We start from the raw sequence: 24,154 nt of genomic DNA, 5'->3' as shown, positions 1-24,154 counted from the left end.
TATATGTTGAGTTAAATGCCATTTTAGTCCTTGTGGTTTGTGCCATTTTGTCAGTTTAGTCCAAAGGTTTCATTTTTAACCTGTGGGTCCAAAAAGGTTTCACAGTTGCCATTTTAGTCCACTGGGTTAACTTCATCCGTTTTTTCTGTTAACGAGAAGGCCAATTCGGTCATTTTATATGGCTGAATTGCCCTTTTAGTTAACAGAATTACGTACAAAATGACCAAATTGGCCTTCTCGTTAACATAAAATGGCATTTAACTCTTATATGTTTGTGTTAAGCCACCCGCGAAACTCGCGGCATCTTAAACTAGTACAATACAATACATATCCCCCACCCAAATCGTAAAATTTCATGCCTGCAAACCGTCATATCATACGAATGAAACGTTGAAGATGTCACCAGTAGTTTTCACAAGTAAACTCTTTCCATCATATTCCCTTTATAAACTCTTCAAATTTCACCGCAAGACGACGTCGTTCTCGGTCTCCACCACCACCACCACCGCTTCCATGAACACACCTTCAGGTTTATCAGTTAATTCCGTCACCACCGATGCGTTAAAGTTGAGCCTTGAGGATTTGAATTGGGATCACTCGTTTGTTCGTGAGTTGCCCGCTGATCCTCGCACAGATTTCATGCAACGTCAGGTTATTAATTTCTTATTGTGTTTCTTCATTGATGAAGTTTTAACTTTTAATAATGCAATTAACCCAAACCCTATAGTTATTAACTATTTTAGATTATTCACAAGTGGTACTGGTTAATCGGCTACGTGTGAAACCGGGTCAGCTTACCCGAATACCTGAAAACCGATTCTTATTAGGGCCGGGTCACCGATTGTTCTTGTCTTGAATTATATCAAGGGAGTGTTTGTTTCAGCTCTTAACGACCTCTTAATGGTTCAGCACCTAAGGGTTTAGACTGTCTTGAATGGTTAAGCATTATACTGAGTCGTTAAGACCTCTTATCCGAGTCAGTGATACATTTGCCTCTGAATGGTTAAGCATTATACTGTCTTAATAGTTCAGGTCTCTTACCGGTTCAACACTTACCCATTCAGAAGTTCAGCACTTTCCAAACAGCACGAGTGTTGTAAATCCGGTTAGGCAACGCCTAGGACTTTATATATGTTATAATATGGAAATTACATACATTTACAACCTATAACGAGAGAGCCATAACAATATAAACACAACAGATAGTAGCGGACTAGTGGTATAACGAGATCATAGTTATTAAAGGCGCTAGGCGCACTCAAGGCGCATAGGCCTCGCCTGGGGCCTAGGCGCAAAAAAAGCGAGGGTCTGAGAAAAAAAGAGCGCACAATGAAGAAAAACTGAACATATATTATGTATTTGAAAAGTAATACTATTCTTCAAATAAAATAAACAAAAGCTATTATATAACATTAATATCATCTATTTATTAGTGTAGAAAAGTAGATTTCCTAAAATAAAAGTAGAATTCTGGCTGGAATATTGCCGGAATTTACAGGATTTGGCCGGAAACTCTCTGGAATCTAGGAATCTCGCCGAAATTTGCGTTTGAATCATCACCTGGAGAATTAAAGCGCAATTGCCTTAACTTAAAGCGCAATTGCCTCGCCTAGCTTGGAAAATGGGCCTAGGCGCAAGAGGCAATGACTTTTAATAACTATGAACGAGATACAAAAACACTTCTCAATCACACCGTAGGGCTGCCTAAAAACAAAATTTAGGACTCCGAAACTTCACCACTTAAACTCGTGATTAGGGTCCAAAGAACACCACCCAAGTTGCCAAAAGTGTAGTATGTAAACCAAAAGTTTTGAAAATTAACAAATATGTACAAACCCCAAACTACCCTAATAACCCGACCCCCCAAACCGGATTGTCATATTGAACGGTTATCAGATACAATATTATACACAAAAAATCCGAATAATCCGAAACCCGAATAATAAATCCGATGAACACCCTAATTAGATATTGCTTTTTGATGGCTCATTATGAATTGGAACTTTCTGGATTATTCTAAGTAAGTTGTTTCTGTTGTAAATATTCACAAATTTTAGGTGCATCATGCATGTTATTCAAAAGTATCCCCTTCCGTTCGAGTGGAAAACCCGCAACTAGTAGCATGGTCCGAATCTGTTGCAGAAATTCTCGATTTAGATCATAAAGAGTGAGTTCTTTTTCACTTTCTAAATCAGTTATCTATAATGAATCTACCATGATATTTGTATAATAGAGCTAATTACTGTTTTCGTCCCTATGGTTTGTCAAGAATCACTATTTCAGTCCATTAGTTTAAAAATTGCGATTTCAGTCCTTGTGGTTTCACTTTTGTAACCATTTCAGTCCCTATGATTTCACTTTCGTAACCATTTCAATCCATTTATTCTGTTAGTAAAGGGACTGAAATGGTTCCGAAAGTGAAACCACAGGGACTGAAATCGCAATTTTTAAACTAATGGACTGAAATAGTGGTTTTTGACAAACCACAGGGACGAAAACAGTAATTAACTCTGTATAATATTATATGAGTAAATTTCTGTTTTCGTCCCTGAGGTTTGTCCGTTTTAACTAGTTTAGTCCAAAAATCTAATTTATAACAAAACCATCCCTAAGGTTTGCATTTCTTAACGTTTTCCATCCCTAAGGTTTGCATTTCTTAACGCTTTTCATCCCTAAGAATTAAAATGAAAAGCAACCCTTAGGGATGAAAAGCGTTAAGAAATGCAAAGTTCAGGGCTGGATTTGTTATAAATTAGATTTTTGGACTAAACTAGTTAAAATTGACAAACCTCAGGGACGAAAACAGAAATTTACTCATATTATATTATATAATTATATTACAATCTTGAAACTTTTCTTGGTGTTACAGATTTGAAAGACCCGATTTCCCGCTTCTGTTCTCCGGGGCATCGCCTTTAGTAGGAGGGTAAGCAGTATGCACCACTTGTTACCATTTTAAAAGAGTAAAATGCCATTTTGTCCCTGAGGTTTGTCCAGTTTTGCGACTTTCGTCCAAAGGTTCGTTTTTCGCATCTGGATCCAAAAGGTTTGAAATCTTGCCAGTTTCATCTGGCTCGTTAACTCCATTCATTTTTCTCCGTTAAGTCAGGGGTATTTCCGTCTTTTTTGCTAACTTAAAGGGCAATTTGGTCTTTTTTACTTTATGTAAAAAGACCAAATACCCCTGAAGAAAACCAAATTGCCCTTTAAGTTAACAGAAAAGACGGAAATACCCCTGACGTAGAAAAATGAATGGAGTTAACGAGTCGGATGAAAATGACAAGATTTCAAACCTTTTGGATCCAGATGTGAGAAAACAAAACTTTGGACAAAAGTCGCAAAATTGGCCAAACCTCAGGGCCGAAAATGGCATTTTACTCATTTTAAAATATTGAGATTTCATTGCAACTAAAAAGTAAAACATTAATTCCTTGCAGATTGCCTTATGCTCAATGTTATGGCGGTCATCAATTCGGAATGTGGGCGGGTCAACTGGGTGACGGGCGGGCCATCACACTCGGGGAGCTTATGAACTCGAAGTCCCAAAGGTGGGAACTACAACTAAAGGGGGCCGGAAAGACTCCATATAGCCGGTTTGCAGATGGTTTAGCGGTTCTTCGTAGTAGTATACGTGAGTTTCTTTGCAGTGAAGCGATTCATAGTCTTGGGATTCCAACAACTCGCGCACTTAGCCTTGTAACAACGGGGAAATATGTTATGCGTGACATGTTTTATGAGTAAGTTCCTAGAGTAAAATTTCATTTTCGTCCGCGAGGTTTGGCCACTTTTGCGATTTTCATCCAAATGTTTGTTTTTCCGCATCTAGATCCAAAAGGTTTGAAATCTTGCCATTTTCATCTGGCTCGTTAACTCCATCCACATTTTAACGTCAAGTCAGGGGTATTTCCGTCATTTTAGCTATTTGTTTTGTTTATTTATATCTAAACAAATAGCTAAAAAGACGTAAATGCCCCTGGCTTGATGTTAAAAATGGATGGAATTAACGAGTCAGATGAAATAGCAAGATTTCAAACCTTATGAATCTGCATGCAAAAAAAAAAAAAACAAACCTTTGGACGAAAGTCGCAAAAGTGACCAAACCTCAGGGGCGAAAATGGCATTTTACTCTTAAGTTTTATGTAGTAAAAGAATTCCCCTTTTAAGATTGACACCAAAAGTAGAATCCTTTTGACTTATTTCTCATGTGTGTAAATGCAGTGGAAATCCAAAAGATGAACCAGGTGCAGTTGTGTGCAGAGTTGCACAATCGTTTTTACGTTTTGGCTCGTTTCAAATACACGCTGCACGTGGAAAAGAGGATCTTGAAATCGTTAAAGTGTTAGCCGATTACACCATCCGGCATCACTTTCCTCATATAGAAAATATGAGCAAAAGCGATAGTTTATCTTTCTCCACTGGCCAAGAAAATGATACCGCAGTAGATCTAACTTCAAACAAATACGCAGGTGAATATTAAATAACGTAAACAGTTAATCAGGTGTTTAGAGGTGTTCAAATAGCTCGTGGCTCATGGCTCGAAGCTTGCTCGGAAAAAGCTCGGCTCGAATGTAAACAAGCCGGCTCAGCTCGGCTTGATTTGTAAACAAACCGAGCTCGAGCTAGGCCTGGCTCGGCTCGTGAGCTGGCTCAAATTATTTATATAAGTGGGGTTCTAGAGTGCACTGGTTTTTTGTTGAACTGAGTGAACAAATCCTGGCCATTGATTTACACTTGTGTATTGATAATCAAGGGCTAGGATTAGTTCACTATCAAGGGGGTTGTTCACAAATGAACCTAACCCTATATATATATAGAAAAAGTATATCATACATTACGGCTTAACGTACTTCACGTATGACAACATGCGTGATTTGTTCTATAACATGCGTGATTAATGTTTTCAATATGCGTGATTATTGGGTTTCAACATGCGTGATTTTGGATTTTTGAGTTATAACGTGCATAATTTTAAAATGAACGTGCGTAATTACCTGTCGTACGTGATGTACGTTAAGTCATAATGTACGTTAACCTTCCTCTCTCTCTCTCTCTCTCTATATATATATATATATATATAGAGAGAGAGAGAGAGAGAGGAAGGTTCATATATATATAGGGGTTTTTCTCTCTCTCTCTCTATATATATATAGTTTTAGCTGTATTAAAGTTAAAAATCTGTGGGAAGGGGTTAAAATATTTACAAATAAGTTTAATTAATTAAATAACATATAAAAATATCGTAAAAAACAAAAATAATTTATATAATATTTTTAATATGCCTTTTTGTCTTTAAAATATTAGAAAAAAACAAAAATAATACATAGTCGTGTTATTTTTTATTATTTTTTTATGTTGCCAATACTTATAAAAAATAAAGAATATATATGATAATAAAAAAATTAACGAGCCGGCTCGATTGGGCTTGAGCTGACTCGAACTTTTAACGAGCCGAGATCGAGCTTGACTTTTCAGCTCGATAAAGTAAACGAGCCAGAGCCGAGTTGAGCTGGCTCGTTTAAGTTCGAGCTCGAGCCCAACCTGGCTCGGCTCGATTACAGCCCTATGCTAATGCTATATTTCTACCTGATGGTTGAACTAGCTTGGGTGGTGGAAGTTGCTGAACGTACGGCTTCATTGATTGCCAGCTGGCAGGGTGTCGGTTTCACACACGGTGTGATGAACACTGATAACATGAGTGTATTGGGCCTCACGATTGATTATGGGCCGTTTGGATTTCTTGATGCGTTTGACCCAAGTTACACCCCAAATACCACTGATCTTCCAGGGAGACGATATTGCTTTGCGAATCAACCCGATGTTGGTTTATGGAATATAGCTCAGTTTATATCGACTCTTTCTTCTGCTAAATTGATTAATGAGAAAGAGGCCAATTATGCACTTGAAAGGTATTTGACCCTTTTGCCCTTCTCTTACCCTGTAGCAAAGTATTTATTATAAAGAGTTAAGAGTAAAATCGCCGTTTTCCTCCCTGAGGTTTGGCCAGTTTTGCGACTTTCGTCCAAAGGTTTGTTTTTCCGCATCTGGATCCAAAAGTTTGAAATCTTGCCATTTTCATCCGGCTTGTTAACTCCATCCATTTTTCTCCGTTAAGGCAGGGGTATTTTCGTCTTTTTTCTTAACTTAAGGGTATTTTCGTCTTTTTTGAATACTTGTACATTATGCTAAATGCTTGTACATAAAGTGAAAAGGACCGAATTGCCCTTTAAGTTAACAAAAAAGACGAAAATACCCTTGCCTTATCAGAGAAAAATGGATGTAGTTAACGAGCTAGATGAAAATGACAAGATTTCAAACCATTTGGATCCAGATGCGGAAAAACAAACTTTTGGATGGAAGTCACAAAACTGGCCAAACCTCAGGGACCAAAATGACATTTTACTCTAGCAATTAACATAATGTCACAAGACTTTTCTTTTTTCTTTTTTTTTGGGAGGGGGGCATAGGGGTGTAAATGAGCCTGGCCGAGCCCGAGCTCGCCTGGGCTCGAGCTCGGCTCGTCATGTTTTTTTGAAGCTCGAGCTCGGCTCGGTTCGAGCCTACTTATTTGAGTTCGAGCTCGGCTTGCGAGTAAACTCAAAGCTCGAGCTCGGCTCGAGCTCGCTTCAGTATCGCTTAAACGAGCCAAAGCTCGGCTCGCCAATGTTATCATTATTATTATATTATATATAAAATAAATAAATTTTTGTTTGGGCTCGTTTAGGCGAGCCTAAACGAGCTTTGTATTTCAGGCTCGATAACTAAACGAGCTCTATTTCAGGCTCGAGCTCGGGCTCGTTAAAGCTTGGCTTGTTCGAGCTTTTAACCGAGCCGATAACGAGTAGCTCTCGAGCCTCTGGGCTTGCTTACACCCCTAGGGGGCAAAGTACATGTATACTAATCTTAAGTTAAATTTGAAAACAAGCCTATTTGACATCAAAAAAGTCAATTTACGCATATCTTTAGGGGCTTTATTAGCTATCTATGTGAGATTCTGATTGTGTAAAAACCTTATTTTTTTATATACATTGCAGATATGGTACAAAATTTATGGATGACTACCAAACTATAATGAGCAAAAAAGTCGGGCTACCAAAGTACAATAAACAACTTATTAGTAAACTGCTTAACAATATGGCGGTTGACAAAGTTGACTACACAAACTTCTTTAGATTACTATCCGACATCAAAGCTGATTCAACAACCTCAGATGAAGAACTGTTGGGCCCACTCAAGGCCGCTTTACTAGATATCGGTCAAGAACGTAAGGAGGCGTGGATAAGCTGGGTCCGAATTTACATCGAGGAGGTAATTCGACTGCTAAACACCCGCTAAGATCATGCATTTTTATTAGGCCTGTAAACGAACCGAACGAACACGAACATAGGCATGTTCGTGTTCGTTCATTTAACTTTAACCGAACACGAACATACAATCGAACACATTTTTTTGTTTGTGTTCGTTCATTAAGAAATCGGGCATGTTCGTCTTCGTTTATGTTCGTTCGTTTAAAGCCTAAACGAACAGTTCGCGAACATAAACGAACATAAAAAAATTTAACTGAACGTATTTGAATAAACATAAATTTTTTTTATGATTTGTAGAGGTGGCAATTTCGACTCGGTTTTGCCTAAAATCGGGTCGATTTGGGTTGTGTTTTTGTTTTTAATAGGTCAAACGTGTAAAATTTTAAGCTTAAAATGAAATGGAAACAAGTCGGAAGGATCGAAAGATACCAAGCGTTAATCTTAAAACCTTCTAAATCACTTTATTATAAAAAAGTTGGCTAATTATTTGGGGTTATTTATAAAAAAGATGACCAAGTTTAGTCTAATTTATTCGTGTAAGTAACACCCATAGGAGCCCTCAAAACTAGTAAAAAGAGTAAAGTACACAGATGGTCCCTGTGGTTCATAAAAATTTTGGATTTGGTCCCTAGCTTTTCAAAAGTACACGAATGGTCCCTGTAGTTTGCACTTTGTAACACATTTAGTTCCCATCTTTTTCAAAAGTACATGGATGGTCCTTGTGGTTTGCACTTTGTAACGCATTTAGTCCCTAACTTGGACCTGCTGAACCGTTAGATTTGTTGGTTGGGGACTAAATGCGTTACAAAATGCAAACCATAGGGACCATCCGTGTACTTTTGAAAAGCTAAGGACCAAATCCAAAAGTTTTGTAAATCACACGGACCATCTGTGTACTTTACTCTTCTAAAAAAAAATCGATTTAGGGCATTTTGTATAGGTTACGGGACAAAATGATGACGTGGCAATAATTTTGAAAATCTTGAGATTTTATGTGCTATATATGCTGAAGATCATGTTGATACAAAATATTTAGAAAGTTTATGCGTTTCGTTAGGTGAAAACATAGTTGGTTACTTGAACCTTTATGTTATTTTTAAAAGAGTAAATTACGATTTTGGCCCCTGTGGTTATATCACTTTTACCCTTTTAGCCCAAAAAGGAATCTTTTAACATCTGAGCCCCCAACGTCTTTTTTTCTAACCCTTTTGGCCCCTAACACTAACCCCATCTATTTACTTTTAGGGGCCAAAAGGGTTAGAAAAAAAGACGTTGGGGGCTCAGATGTTAAAAGATTCCTTTTTGCGCTAAAAGGGTAAAAGTGATATAACCACAGGGGCCAAAATCTTAATTTACTCTTTTTAAAATCTTATTTAATGCAAACGTGTTAACGGGCTGGCTTGACCTGACTTGAACCGTTTGGACCTGTATTTCAAAGGTCATGTTGATGCAATCTTATTTTATGTGATTGCTGGGTTTTTTTTTTTTTTTTTTTTTTTTTTTTTTTTTTTATCGTTGACGATAATTTCTTATATTCTTATTGGTGTGATATCAAACAGTTATCTCGTAGTGGTGTTTCGGATGAGGAAAGAAAAGCTTCAATGAACTCTGTGAACCCGAAGTTCATTCTTCGGAACTATTTATGTCAGAGTGCTATAGACATGGCTGAACAAGGTGACTTTGAAGAAGTGAGACGGTTGCTTAAAGTAATTGAAAGCCCATACGACGAGCAACCTGGTATGGAAAAATACGCGCAGTTGCCACCTGCATGGGCTAACCGTCCAGGCGTGTGCATGCTATCTTGCTCGTCGTAAGGTTTCTGCATGCTCGATTTTGGAAAGCGTATGTATGTGTATATATAATGTTTACATGTTACACTTGTATATCTGTGTTTGTTGTTTCGATCGCATTACACAATGAGTTATTAGACAATCCGGGTCAGGGTTTAATTAAGCTCAGTTTCGACTTGTTTAACTAAGAAAAGAAGGTTTTAGCTTGGTTTGTTTAAAGAATCTTTACTTATTATTTACTGCATTTATAAATTATAATTGTTTTATATATATGTAGTTTTATTTATGTATAATTTTATCTATTGTAACTAGTAGTCAACTTCTTTTCTTATATTATATTATATTATTATTATTATTATTGTTATTATTATTATTATTATTTATTATATGTATTTTAGTAATAAGTTTTATAGAGTCTAATCAATATTAGTGTAAAGCTCTTATCTTATTTATTTATTTATATAGTATTATTAAACCATATTTTATTTTGTATAGTATTATTAAACCATATTTTATTAATTTATTGTTAAACATCACAATTAACTAATACACATAAGTAACTCAAAATCAACCTTTTTTTTTTAAATGTGTAATTAACTAATTATCAACCACAAATGAAAAAGAAAGTACGCAATGTTGAAAACAAACGTCGTTGATCGGGATCCAACTAGAGTCGGAGCTAGTTTGTGCTTTGCTTGGTTTGTAAAAGAGTCTAGCCAAGCCAACTTAGTTTGTATACGAGCTTAGCCGACTCACGAGCCAATTTGAAGCCAATCTTCTTCGACCAAAAGTCCCGAGTTATATGAACATCTCTTTTGACTTGGTATTTGCAAGTGAGAAGCAATTAGTGTTAACGGGTACAATACAACTTTTCCCATTTCTTCTTCCATCATTTTTTAAATGTCCAACAAAGCTCCACCACCGGGTATACCCATAGGCAGAAGGCTACCAACGCTTGCAATCGCAGACAACGCTAATGATCTGGCCCATCACCAGTTCCAGGGGAAACCCACCGCCCAAAAGCCTATTGCGATAAATCCTATGGCTCACGCATGACATTTTGTCACGAACTAGACTCTAACCGATGACTTCCCTAGGGTTGCAAAACGAACCGAACGGACACGAAAAGATCTTGTTCGTGGTCGTTTGTTAAGGAAATAATGTGTTCACGAACCGTTCGTAAACACTTACCGAACGTGATTTTTGTTTGTGTTTGTTCATTAAAGAAATGAGTGTTTTTATGTCCGTTCGTTAATTTTAGGTACCGAACACAAACGAACATTCATGAACACAAATAAAAATAAACGAACAAAAACAAGCATTCATAAACAGAAACGAACACAAACAAAGGTTCATGTACACAAATGGGTACAAACGAACGCACACAAATATAAACTAATGTTCATGAACGCAAATGAATGAATACAAACAAACACAAACAAACGTTCATGAACAAAAACAAACATCTTTCATCACAGACATCACGTAGATAATCTTGATAAACTTTATTAAGATAAAATAGTGTCTCAAAAAACAAACGAACATAACCTAATTTATTAAGGTACCGAACATAGTTACCGAATATTCACTGACATAAATGAACGAACGCGACCTCTGTTCATGTTTGTTCGTTTAACTAAACGAACAAATTTCTTATTCGTATTCATTCATTTATTAAACAAACGAACTTTCCGTCGATAGCTAAAAGTTAAGTTCATTTACAAATCTCCCTCAAGAAAGTCATCCTTTCTTTCTTATCCCTCATTTCTTTCAGCAAATTTGGTAAAAGAAATAAAACCCCCTTTTCATTGGACCAAACTTATCGCCTCATTGGATGCAATCGACACATTAAGCTCACAAGATTCCATAAAATCTTTGTGATTTCATTACTTCAGATTCATTCTCCAGGTACCATGCTGTCTAAAGATCTTAAATTTCAAATCTCTTCGTTTCTTTTTAGATTCAAAAGTGGTTGCACACAACCTGTTTGATAAAATGTCAAAGTGAGTTTCAATTCTATTAATGTTGGTTATTTCCTTGTGATTCCAAACATGTGGGCTGTGGGTAGTATGTGTTCAATAATGTTGTTAGGTTTAAGGTTTTTGTAACCCTAGTGCTGGCCTGATTGGAAGTTAGGAAACTAATTGGTTCTGAAGATTCACAATGATTTCTGATCCAAAACATGTTATTTTTTAAAAATGTTGTAATTAGTTAGGCTATTTTTTGGCCAGAAAAAAACCCTGCATTTGGGTTTATAGCAGCTTAAATGTGCTTAAATATGTTTAACACTAAAAATCACAATTGAAGATTAGCATTTAGAACCCTAAATATATTTTTTTTTTTTTGTATTAGTAGTTAAAAATGAGCAAGCAACTGCGAAGCATCGAGTGTTTTAAGAGGCTAGGTCTGTAATTAAATTTGTGATATTTAATTCTTTGAACTCCAATTGGGGTATTCTGGTTTTTTTTTTTTTTTTTTTTTTATTTTTTTGAAACTGGGATTACTATTGAATGAACATTTTGTATTTGGGAATTAAAACACCTATTAAAAATCTTGATAAACAAAATGTTGGCAATTATCGGACCGCATTCACGAGTAGGTGAATGTGGAAGAGCCGATTTTGACAGGTGGGTCAAAATTGGTTGAGTACTTGAGTGTCATAGTTGGACTATAACGTGTCGGTTGTAATCTGAAATTCGGCAATCCTAATTGTATTCTAACGTGTTTAGGTTAGGTTAGAGTATAAATATTCGAGTTCAAGGATTAAGGATTGTAATCAACCTTTTGAGTTGGTTTTCTTGATCTAATAAAGTTTGGGTGTTAGCCGAAATCTCTGGTTTCGTTTGTTTTGATATCGATTCTTGGACATGACAAAACCCTGGCGATTCATTAGGATGTTTGTTTGTTTGTTTTTTTTTTTTTTTTTTTTTTTTTTGCTTTTATTCTTTTCTAAAATGGACAATATTGGCCTGTACCCATTTTGGTCACAACTCGTCTTGACCCGAACCAAAATGACTCTTTTTTTCAAAATAGCCTATTCTGACCCGAACCCGTTACCCACGCCCATTTTGCCAGAAACATAATAATGCTGGTGTTAAATCCTTACAAAAACTTCTTTTGCGTCAAAAGGTTTAAACCTGTAATTCCCGACGGCTGACCACAGTGTTATCTTATTCGAGCGTTTCACACTTTCACGCATGGTTGTTAAAAGCGAGCGCTAGAGCGAATAGCGTAGCGCTGGATCATCACTATCTGATGTTTAGCGCTCAATAGCGACGATCAGGGTTTTTTTTCCCTTAAAAAAATCGTAAAAACCGATTTTTTTTTTTGGCATTTTAATCGACCAAACAGCTCTAATCTTCACTAACTGCATTAAAAAACCTTAAATTCGTGAATAAAACCCAATTTTTATTTTATTTCTAATACGTTATCGCTAAACATCAAATAGCGCTCGCTATCTCAGCGCTACCGCTACGTAGCGTATAGGTAGCTTGTCACCATTTACCGTTATTAATAACTATGCTTTCACGGTACAATTGGTACCGTCCCTCACTCTTGCTCATCCGGTTAGAAAATTGGGGTTTTTGCTTCATTTTGAATTGATCCCCTTTTGTTTCAGTTTCACTGAAAATTGGTTTCTTCTTACTCTTGTGTGCTGCTTTTACCAATTACAGATAAAATAGGTTTTATTTTGGGATATTTCGTTGAATTTACAAACCCTTTAGCCTCTTTTAGGGTTCTTCGTTTACATGATAATTGAAGATTTCATAGTCTTGAATTCCATAGTCTTCTCTGTATACGATACTTTGGTATGTTAGGATCGAGTTCGTTTTTTAAGGTTTACCAAGTTAAAATCACAAATAGCATCTTTACATTCCACAGTTTGCTTGATTTTACCACTCATGTTAGTGCAGTTATGTGTAAGTGTTTGTACTTTCATGAAACTAATTTTCAACAAATAAATATTCACAATGCTACAATTAGGGGTGTAAATGAGCCGGGCCGAGCCCGAGCTCGGCTCGTCATATTTTTTTTGAAGCTCGAGCTCGGCTCGGTTCGAGCCTACTTATTTGAGTTCGAGCTCGGCTCGCGAGTAAAACCCAAAGCTCGAGCTCGCTTCAGTATCGCTTAAACGAGCCAAAGCTCAGCTCGCCAATGTTATCATCATTATTATTATATTATATATAAAATAATAAATTTTTGTTTGGGCTCGTTTAGGCTCGCGAGCCTAAACGAGCTTTGTATTTCAGGCTCGAGCTCGGGCTCGATAACTAAACGAGCTCTATTTCAGGCTCGAGCTCGGGCTCGGGCTCGGGCTCGTTAAAGCTCGGCTCTTTCGAGCTTTTAACCGAGCCGATAACGAGTAGCTCTCAAGCCTCTGGGCTTGTTTACACCCCTAGCTACAATATCAGATGGTGATGTAATATTATTATTATTATTATTATTATTATTATTATTATTATTATTTATTTATTTTTTTTTGCAGGGAATGAGAATTCCACGTAAACTTGAGGTATGGAGATTGGGTACAGTCAATTACTTAAAAGCCCTTAAACTGCAAGAAAAACTCGCTTCCGATCGAAAAATCAACAAAATTTCCGACACCCTTTTGTCCTTACAACACCCACCTACATACACACTCGGAAAACGTCGAACCGATTACAATCTACTAGTTCCCGAATCCGAACTTAAAACCATGGGTGCCGAACTTCACTACACGCAAAGGGGCGGTGACATCACATTTCACGGCCCACATCAAGCCGTTTTATACCCTATAATTTCCTTACGAGATATCGGGCTTGGTGCTAGAAAATACGTTGAAAATCTCGAGTCAACTATGATTGACTTATCGTCTTTATACGGAGTCAAAGCTCATGGTCAAAGGAAATGTGAGACGGGTGTGTGGGTCGGGGATAGGAAGATTGGTGCTATCGGGGTTCGGATTTCGTCTGGGATTACGTCCCACGGTTTGGCGTATAACATTGACCCGGATTTGACTTTTTTTAAACATATCGTGCCGTGTGGGATTGCGGACAAGGATGTTACGTCGTTGAGGCGAGAGACACGACAGACGGATATGGTGCTTCCTGATGAAGAAGTTGTTCAGGATCAGTTGGTTACTTGTTTTGCAAGGTTATTTGGTTACAATGATATCATTTGGAAGGATAAAAATGATCTTGAAATTGATGGTTGACTATTAAAGTTGACCAATGTTTGGTTATTCATTTGATGCATGACAAAATGACATGTTTGTACTTTTAAATGTGTTTTTCTCATTCTTTTTATACAATATGTAATTTCTTGAAAAAAAATGAAAAATACATATTTGCAGGTATTATTTACGAGGAATATTGGATTTTAATAATCTCAACTATTCGCCGTTGGCCGTCAAACTCATTTTTGGCCGGAAAACTCAACATTTTTGTCCCGAACATCTTTGTAACCTTATTATGGACCTTTGAGAACCTTTTTCTAGTAAAAGCCCCAATTATTAAAGTAGCCGGAAAACTCCGTTTTCGTCGGAAAACTTCTTTTTCGCCTGAAAACTCAACTTTTTGGCCGGAAAACTTAACATTTTCGTCCTAAACTCTTTGTAATTGGACCCTCAGAAACCTTTTTCTGGACAAAAACGGTTTCCGGCGACCAGAGACTAACAACGTTAGGGTTTTGTTAGGCATGGTCCATTGGTGGCCAATATGTCAATAGTTGGGACTGCTAGTGGTTATTCTGAAGTTGGGACTGTTGGCGACCAACAACGAATAGTTGAAATTATTAAAATCCAATATTCCTAGCATTAGTACTTTCATATGTAAGTTGATGTGTTAGACTAGAAGGTATGGGGGCCGGCTGAGGCCCGGCTAGGACCGGCGTCGGTCCCCCACACCGCCCCCCTGGGGCTCGGCTCGGCACAACCGGCCACCCACAGCCGGGGTAGCCGGACCTCCTTCTCCTCTTGCCTCTCACATATGCCTATACATACATACATATATATACATAAAGAGGTTCATCCCCCACCCCCTAGGTCCATCCCCTCTAAGCCACTCGTACGTGGCGCCTACGTGGCGGCTCATCCCCTCCAAACCCATCCTCTCCATACCCTTTATTCTTACATGTGCTTCATTTAGAATATAAATGATAAATGAGAAGTGATTTGTAAGTACTTTCAAGTACACAAGTACTTGATGGTGCATTAAGTACTTTTGATGGTATACCACCACCTATACAAATGAATTTATTGTAATTGTATTGAAAATAATAATTTAATAATATATAAAAACTAAATATAAAAAGAAATATTTGGATAAAACATATTTCAAGTTAACCCAACCCCTCAATTTTATGAAAATCCTAAAAGAACATTGAAGAACATGGTTGATTCGATTATTGTGTCAAAATGAGTCGTTTTAGAAAAGTATCAATATGGTTCGTGTTTAAACCTTAAATGGGCTCGACTTGAAATGAGTTGTTTCAGGGAACAAAAGGAATAAAGGTGGATTCATACTCACTCACTGCATTCCTTTTTATGGTGGCTATTGGCCGGTTGAGATGGTTGTGGAGGTCAGGGCCGACTTAAAATATTACAGGCTCAAAGCGCATTATAAAATTGGGGTCTTTTTCGTAATCTTTTTTGTTTTTGCTTTAGATAGTGTTATTCATGTATCATCTCTATGTATGCATAATTATAGATCATAATCCTCAATGTCAACAATCTCAAAGCCAAAATCACCTACTTATAATATGTTTTTTTAGAGCCCTAGGGAAGTGGAGGCCCAAAGCGTTTGCATTATAACACTCCCCCTAAAGGCGGCCCTGGGGGCAGTGAAGATGTGTAGGTGGCCTTGGCGCGTCACAGGGGACGGTTTTGGAGTCGACACACATATGGTCAGGGCAAAGGCAACAATGACGATGACAATGACAATGACAACGAAAATGACAGTGGGGGAGACAATTTGGTACATATTGCCATAATATATGACTATATGTTGTTTATATTGTACATGCACCAAACATGGTGGTGTACATACTTGTCCAACATGGAGTGTTTCATATTAAATATTGTATAGTACACGGTGACATTGACAACCCGTCATACATTGTACCAAAGCTCATTAGACACGTGAGCTTTGTTCTATCTTTGACTACTAAGATTCTTTAGATATATATGTACATAAAGATACATACAAAATGAGCCCAGGCCCATGCTGAACCACCTGACCCATTTGTCTATGTTCCCACAAGGCCCACCAGCCACAATGCCCATGCCAAACTCCCTTGTATAAAATGAATAATCTTTCAAAGAAAGTTATAAACCATGGCTTACAAACTACTTGTTTTTATAACTTCATTGATTTTCTTTCATTGTCTTGTTACATGCTCCCCTAATTTTATCGCGTTTTCGGTCAAGGTTAGAAGTCAACCAAGAAGATTGTTGGGCTCTTCTAGCAATTCGGGCCCATTAGGTGCGGCAATGAACGAGTATGTGACCGGCTCGGTGGAAGCTAGTTTAAGGAAACGCCCACCAACTGCTCCAAACCCGACACAAAACTAGTGATCGATCGATGTTGAGATTTGAGAAAGTGTAATCATAATTTTGTCTTTGATTCTAGTCATAGTTATCTTTTTAGTTATGATAGGAAGGTGAGTATAATGTATAAAGTCTTGATTGGAACTAATATTATTCCTCACAATGTGATTTTGCTAATGCTAAATACACCTGTTGAAACTAACCTACTGTCATTTTAACAACCGAAACTTTCGGTTATAGTGAAAATTCACTTTTAATAATCTGTCAATGAGCTGGTGGTGAAGTGATAAAGGAGAGACATGGGTTTCCAAGAGACCTAGGTACGATTCCTGCGCCCCCCCCCCCCCCCCCCCCCCCCCCCCCGCAATTAGTTTCGGCGACACCGGGTGATGATGGGGGAGACTAAGCAATTAGGCGGCGATCTGAACAGTTTTTACCTCACAACATTGTCGTGCCTTCGGGCGAGCGTTCACTGGCTTCAGCCCTAGGTGATGGTTTTTTCCTGGTTCGGAGGCGAGTGTATCTCGTTGTGATAAATTTCGTCAGTAGCTCATTTTATAGGATTCGTTGGCCGTTTATAACCTTAATAATAATATTGAAAATTTGAGTTTTATATTTATGAATTAATAATCTTTATTGTGTGTGCTTTTTCTGCAACTTCTGAAACTTTCTCCATACCAGGCATAACTTTAAGCCAAGGTTTTATAAAGTGTAGAAATGGACAAATCATGTAAAGCTATGCATCTCATTCATTGCTTGAAGTATAAGTAACTATATTTTTTAAAAAGAGTGTTTACAGTAAATGGATGGTTTCTTTATTGGGAAAATCACTAAATATTAAAAAAAAACTAGATTTTTTGACGTCGCGCGTTTCGGCGAAATCGAGCAAATAATAATGTAAAACAAATGTGTTTTGAAAATAAAGCATGTTATTTAGAAAATCAAACCATTAGAACAGTTTAGTTTATCATTGTACTGTTTTATGAAACAAAAAAAATACATTTTATTTTGAATACAACTTCGTTTTTAACAAAACTTATAACGGAATGTCAAGTGAAAAAATCAAGCACGACTACGTACTTAAGTTTTTAGAAAAAAGTTATAAATGTAAATTATTAAAAAAATATTTAATTATTTGATAAATTAATATATGTTCTAATAAAAGAAAAAAAGAATTATTAAAAAATGGTAAAGGAAATATATGGTTTTAAAAAAGGAAAAATAAAATAAAATATGTTATTAAAAGTAAATATAATAATAAAACAATTATAATATATTAAATAAAAAATAATAAAAAATATATATTATTTTAAAAATAAACGGTAAAGGAAATATATGGTTTTAAAAAAGAAAAAATAAAATAAAATATGTTATTAAAAGTAAATATTATAATAAACAATTATAATATATTAAATAAAAAATAATAAAAAGCTATCGATTATTTTAAAAATAAAGTTACTATTTATCGTCCCTCGTTAACTCTATATATATATATATATATATATATATATATATATATATATATATATATATATATATATATATATATATATATAATGGCATTGTCTTATTTACTTCATATTAATAAGTTTGGCTTAAAAAATTAATGCGAATGGGGACCAATGGTACAATAAAAACCAATAGGATTAAATATTTTGTGCACGGAAAAAAAATTATAATAATTATTAAATAAAAAAAAATCAACTTTTTCTACGTAGGGCCGATCCTGAGAATTCCGGTGCCCTGTTTGAGCCCAGAAAAAACGTGTCCCTTAGACCTGAACGAAATGTATAATGTAAATAAGTTTTTTAAACAATGATTAAAGTTATAGCAATAAACAATGCAATTATCAAAATGACATAATCATATTGTTTGAATGATTGAATAACATATAGTATTTAATCGATGATAGCATTCTTGATAGCTAACCGGTTTGTGACTTGACCGTTTCTTCAACTCGTTTTCTGTTTTTACGTTTTTGAACAAAACCCCAATTTCTAACAAAGTTTCTAAATTCTAACAATTAACGTTCACCTAATTCTAACAGAACACTCAAAATAATTGACAATTAATGACTAAGGCCAAATAATCATGTGTATACTCAGTGCTGTAGAGCCTTGCGAGTTATGAGACTGTGAGTCAGTAAGTCAGAGTTGTGTGGAAGACGACGTTTGCGTCGGCCCTGGGTTGTTTGTGGAAGACGTTTGAGCCTGTGATGCTCGCAATCACCAATTAGAGAGAAGAGTGGGACGGTGGTGGCCTTGTGTAATTTTAGTGTTTCAAGTTTGATGTTTGCCGCCCAAAGAAAATATGTTATTATGGATTAGGATCAAATACAAAGGCTCCTAATTGTAAGAAGGGTACAAAGGTTTCTAAAAAAACGCATTACAAAAAAAAAAAAAAAAAAAACTAAACAACCCCCACCCCCTTCACCCACCCCGAATTTTATTTTTATTTTTTTTCGAGAGGGGGGTGGGGGGTTTAGGTTTTTGGGTGGTGGAGGGGTGGGGTGGGTGTTTAGGTTTTGGGTGGTGGTGTAGTGGGTTTAGGTTTTAGCTTATTGGACACTTGTCACTCTATAAATTCTTCTTACACTTCTTAAATTAGGAGTATTTGTAGAATAACTTAACCCATGTTATTTTTATTTTGAAAATCATGTTGTTATTATTATTATTATTATTATTATTATTATTATTATTATTATTATTATTATTATTATTATTATTATTTTTAAAATCAAATGGATATTCAGCTAAACCTAATGGGCTAAGTTATAAAAATTAAGATTGATTTTTAAATGGACCAAACGTATAACTTGATGTTTTTTTTTAAATATGTGCCCCTCGGAAAACACGTGTCTTGCCCGGTCTTCTCTGCACCACCAACTCTTGAGCTGATTTTTAAATATTCTACGGACAACACATCTCCTATGCTGACTTGGACAACTCTTGAGCTGATAAGACATCTCTAGCACCGACAAATGACCTAAAGTCGTCACCACTACACCACCAACAACTTTGTCTCTCGTTGTAGAATAGGTTTGTGGAATACTCATTCAACAACTACATTAGTGGAGAGTTTATAACAACACAAGATATGCGAATAAAGAGCGATTTCGTTTGTTTTTAAACGGTTTCGGCTTGTTAATCAGTTTTAACCGAATATTGAACACCCATAAATCATGAATTTAATCGTCACTCAAATGAACTCAGTAATTCTACGCCTGTGTTTTCTCTCTACTACTTTTACAAACAGTTGAAAGTACCAGACTACGCCTGTGTTTTCTCTCTACTACTTTTACAAACAGTAGTTGAAAGTACCGCATGCAAAAAAGAAAGATCACTCTATGTCACAAATTTACAATAATAAAGTGTCTATAAAAGTAGGGAACCAGCCACAAAAATGTCTAGATGTTTTACCTACACATAAAAAGTATGGCCAAGACAATGAGACTTGAGAGTACAAATCTATAGATAGTGAAACAAATGAGTGTGGAAATCTATTTTAAATTATTTGTAACAAATTTTTATGTAGGTAAAAAATAATACTTTTTACCATACATTTATAAACGTATCGCTACAAACTCATGTATAGCAACACTTCTTTTCAGTGTCACTCTTACCTACCAAGTTGCACTTTCAATATAGGGTATGTTTGGCAAAAGTAGCTGGTGGCTGTTGCTGAAAGTTGGAAGCTGGTGGCTGGAAGCTAGTAGCTGTAGCTGGTAGTTAGTAGCTGTAGCTTTTTATATATATTTGGTGTTTGGTAGAGTAGCTGGAGCTTTTAATAAAATGCATAAAATTACCAAAATGGACATAACTAAAAATTTAGAAAGTTGGTGCATTAAAAAGTTTCTTATTTTGAGAGGTTAAAATAGTCTTTTTTCCCTAAAAACTTGTAACTTCTTCTAAACGCTACTAGTAGTAGCGTTTAACCAAAAGCTTCAAGCTCCTAACCTAAAAGCTTAAAGCTCCTTCAACCAAACAAGACTTTTTATTAAGTAGAAGTTTTTTCTTAAAAGCTTAAAGCTAGAAGCTCCTAAAAGCTTCATGCTAAACATACCCATAGTGTCATGAAACATATAACATTGTTGGTGACCATCGTATTTGACAAATTTAAGAATAGGGTTGGTCATGTGTGGAAAAACATCTAGACTGGTCCGAAGTGAATCGGACTAAGAGCGAAGCTTATGATATATTCAAACTCTGGTGGCAAATCTAGAAAAAAATTCAGGGGTATCTTAATATTTGTTAAAGAGTATACGATACATAAAATGGTGAAGAAAAATAAGTTTTTGCACTAATTTTGCACTTCATCGACAAAGTTGAGGGATAGCCCGGGCTATCCTTAATTACATGCTAGCTCCACCCATGCAAACTGTGTCAGCCTTGGTTGATGCTATTTTGGGTCGGCCAAGTCTCCAATTTGGTCTCAAATAAGTGTTTTCATGACTTGTATGGTATGCTTGATATTTGTCACACCCCGATTTCCACGTGTATCACCGGTGGGCTCGGTGGGGGATTACCGTGACGTAGTTGGCAACAATATAGTCAAACCACACAATTATATAAATGCACAGTGGAAGCTTAAAGATAAATATATACTTCAACCTCTGGTTGTAATATCAAATGTATTACAGAAGTCGAATGTATCCACAGCGGATCAAAATAATAAAATATTGTTCATTCAGATACGGCATCGAGTTTGCGAGACTATTCGTGATGCTTAGGAAGCTAATACCAGCCAATTTCGTATAGTACCTGCACTTAATCTTTTTGGGGAAAATACGTCAGTTTACACTGGTAAATACATTCAACTGACACATTTGAAAATGTTTATTAAAATTGATTTGAATGCACAAGGCACAAACTCTTTTATAACTTGGGAAAATTATTAAAATCTTGTGAACGTATTACATGTTCTTTTATGCGTTCAGTAGCCCGGATCGTGTCGGGTTAAAGATTAATAGACACACCACATTGCGTAAAACCGTAGTATAGAAACCAACGGCTACGTCTTTTAATTAAATGTCGACAATATATACCGGGTGTACGCCTACACCGGGATGTCGATGGTCGTGGCCATTTCGTAAAATGATGCCAAGGATATCCGGGACAACGGTCATTAACCCCCCAAAGGCTTTTAAGAAACAAAACTGTTTAAATGAGCCGATCACATTATACAAATTAACCACCTCAGCGATGGAAGATATGATGCTCAATCAAGCGGTATTATTATACCGTATCCCAAGCCCGTATAGGGAAAATAAGTTAAAAGTATTTACCTTTCAAGTATATTCCTTAATTTGATTAAATCACCGATAGCTTTTACTGGGGCTCCTAATCTGGAACGAAGGTTTTAATCAACCTCTTAGAATCCTAACGGGTCTCATATTAGCCGTAGCCTAGACCGGTTGGTTCCGATATATAGGTATGGTTTAATCGCGTGAAAGGCGAAAACCGAGAATGGAGTGTGATTATGCCCCATCAAGTTCAGAGACTTGTTTTATATAGGTTTAAGGTTCACACTCTGGATTTTGGGGTTCAAATAATATAATTTGACCCGTATCGGCTAATTTATGAAAACTAGTTCCATAAGCCGAACCGTGCGCGCAATAGGCGAAACGGTTAACCATGAGAGTCTTACGCTTATTTCCTAAGTCAATATGCCTTAAAGAGGTTGTGGTATCAGTAGGATACCTTCCGTGATGCCCGTAACGAGTTTAAGTTTATATTATGCCCCGTAGGGGTTTTTCGGTCATTTTAAAGACTTTTAAAGGGCTTTTCGAGTTCTACAGGAAATCTGAGTTTCCCGAACAGTTTATAAAGTCTAAAATACTTTATTTATTATTTAAAATCAATGGCAACTGGAATCGGGTCAAAAGACCTCGTAGAACTCAAGTTTTGGCCGAAAAGGGTATATTCGGTATTTACCGAACCGTAGCCATAACCGCAGGTTATGAGCAAGGTAAAAATTATTAAAAATCTTTAAAATTCCAAAAATATTATTTTACTACAGTGGGTAAAAGTTTTGGAGACGAAATCTTGGTTTAGATGGGTGTTATGCTAATTGCGCCGTTTATTACAAAAGTTTCTTATAATTGCGCTATTTAGCATAACTCTCATTCTAGACCTCGGATTGACGTGAAACTTTAAGGACATGCTTATAATTTAGTAAGCAAGGTTATGGTCCGTTCACGTATCCGAAATACTCATTTTATTTTAAAAAGGCCGTTACGGTCAACTTTTAGGCGATTAACGGAAATGCGTAAAAGACTCGGACAATTCATGAACCGATCACAGAGGTCTATACCATCATGTAACCTGGTCCTAAGAGAGTCCTAAGGCATATCTATACCTTACTAAAACGGGTCAGAACTGAAGTCAAAGCAAAAGTCAAACTTTTGCGACATTCGGCTCCGAACCGGGTCAATATAGCAAATGGTCGATTCAAACGAGCGTAAACAAGTTTATATACTTAATATCATGTTTTATGAGTGCCAAAACAGGTTCCATAGCATATACATTACAGATTATGTATAAAACGGCAAAATAGCTTTCTGTTGACTTTTTAAGTGCACGTTTGACCCGACATTTGACATAGTTAGAGTGGTGATCAGAGGGAACCCTTTTAGGGGTTTATTACCCACATAAATACCAACTCATAACTACTTTTGATCCGACAATTCACTGGGCCATTTGTGAATTATCGCTATAACAACCGTTAGTTACGACGGTTTGGTTTATAAGCTAAATCTATGGAAAAACAAGACCACAATGGATGTGAACGACTTACAGAAGTTGTGTCTTGCTTAGAGAGCAGAGAAGAATGCTTGAGAGCTTCTTAGAATGATCAGTTGTGTGTATTTGAGTTGTGTGATTGTTATGAACACAACATGGCTATTTATAGTGAAAAATGAGCTCCAAGATCATTCCACATTGGTCTATACTGATCATGGATGATGGGCAGGTGTCCCATAGAGCTATGGGTCGAGTAGGGGTGCCCATGCCTCATTTATTGATGTTTGATCGTTCACAAGCTCAAAAGGCATGCAATTACAAACTTTCTGCATCTGGGCGTCCAATGCGGCCCGCATGGAGGATCCATGCATGTTTTAATGCGGGCCGCCTGAGATTCAAACTTCAGGCGCGTAAAGGAGGTGGCTCGCGGCCCGCCTCCACTTAACCCAAAACACAACGCGGGTCGCGAGAGGCTTGATTTTCAGGTTTTTAAAATCTTTTATAATCATTACGAAATCCTGGTAATTAATAACGAAATCTTTCGTAATTATTAACCTGACCTTTCGGGTTTGAAGGGGTAACTTTGCGGTTTGGCCCTCGATTATTTACAACTAAGGGCCTCGTGTTATTTACCCGCGTTGTTAAGTCCCCGGTTAGTTTATTAATTATTCAGAAAGCCTTAACTTTCACTGTTGACGCTCTTAACCCTTCTCATATGAATTCGATCATAACTTTCTCGTTTTAAAACGGAACTTCGCGGAATTTATACAGTATATTCTAGTGAGCGTATAATAC

The 24,154-nt window shown here is 36.5% G+C and overlaps 2 protein-coding genes across 3 annotated transcripts; both read left to right on the top strand.

Annotated features, from left to right (window-relative positions):
* The first annotated feature begins 349 nt into the window (after positions 1-349).
* LOC110927156 (protein adenylyltransferase SelO) lies at positions 350-9,313 on the top strand. The gene is made up of 8 exons (XM_022170770.2): positions 350-651; positions 2,058-2,167; positions 2,870-2,926; positions 3,438-3,737; positions 4,219-4,466; positions 5,600-5,906; positions 7,032-7,305; positions 8,864-9,313. Exons 1-8 carry the CDS (start codon positions 397-399, stop codon positions 9,116-9,118), a joined length of 1,806 nt encoding a protein of 601 aa, XP_022026462.1. The 5' UTR covers positions 350-396; the 3' UTR covers positions 9,119-9,313.
* Positions 9,314-10,823: 1,510 nt separating this feature from the next.
* Positions 10,824-14,432, top strand: LOC110927158 (octanoyltransferase LIP2, mitochondrial). 2 transcript variants are annotated; one of them, XM_022170772.2, is made up of 2 exons: positions 10,824-11,002; positions 13,581-14,432. In XM_022170772.2, the coding sequence occupies exon 2, from the start codon at positions 13,584-13,586 to the stop codon at positions 14,286-14,288; it is 705 nt and encodes a 234-aa protein (XP_022026464.1). In that variant the 5' UTR covers positions 10,824-11,002; positions 13,581-13,583; the 3' UTR covers positions 14,289-14,432. The 2 variants fall into 2 exon arrangements, with proteins under 2 accessions (XP_022026464.1, XP_035841566.1); XM_035985673.1 differs by having other exon boundaries at positions 10,988-11,097.
* The last annotated feature ends 9,722 nt before the right edge of the window (positions 14,433-24,154 follow it).

Source organism: Helianthus annuus, chromosome 2, assembly GCF_002127325.2.
Source record: "Helianthus annuus cultivar XRQ/B chromosome 2, HanXRQr2.0-SUNRISE, whole genome shotgun sequence".
Taxonomy (NCBI): domain Eukaryota; kingdom Viridiplantae; phylum Streptophyta; class Magnoliopsida; order Asterales; family Asteraceae; genus Helianthus; species Helianthus annuus.
Note: the sequence above shows the minus strand (reverse complement) of the source record. Positions and strands in the feature narration are given on the sequence as shown.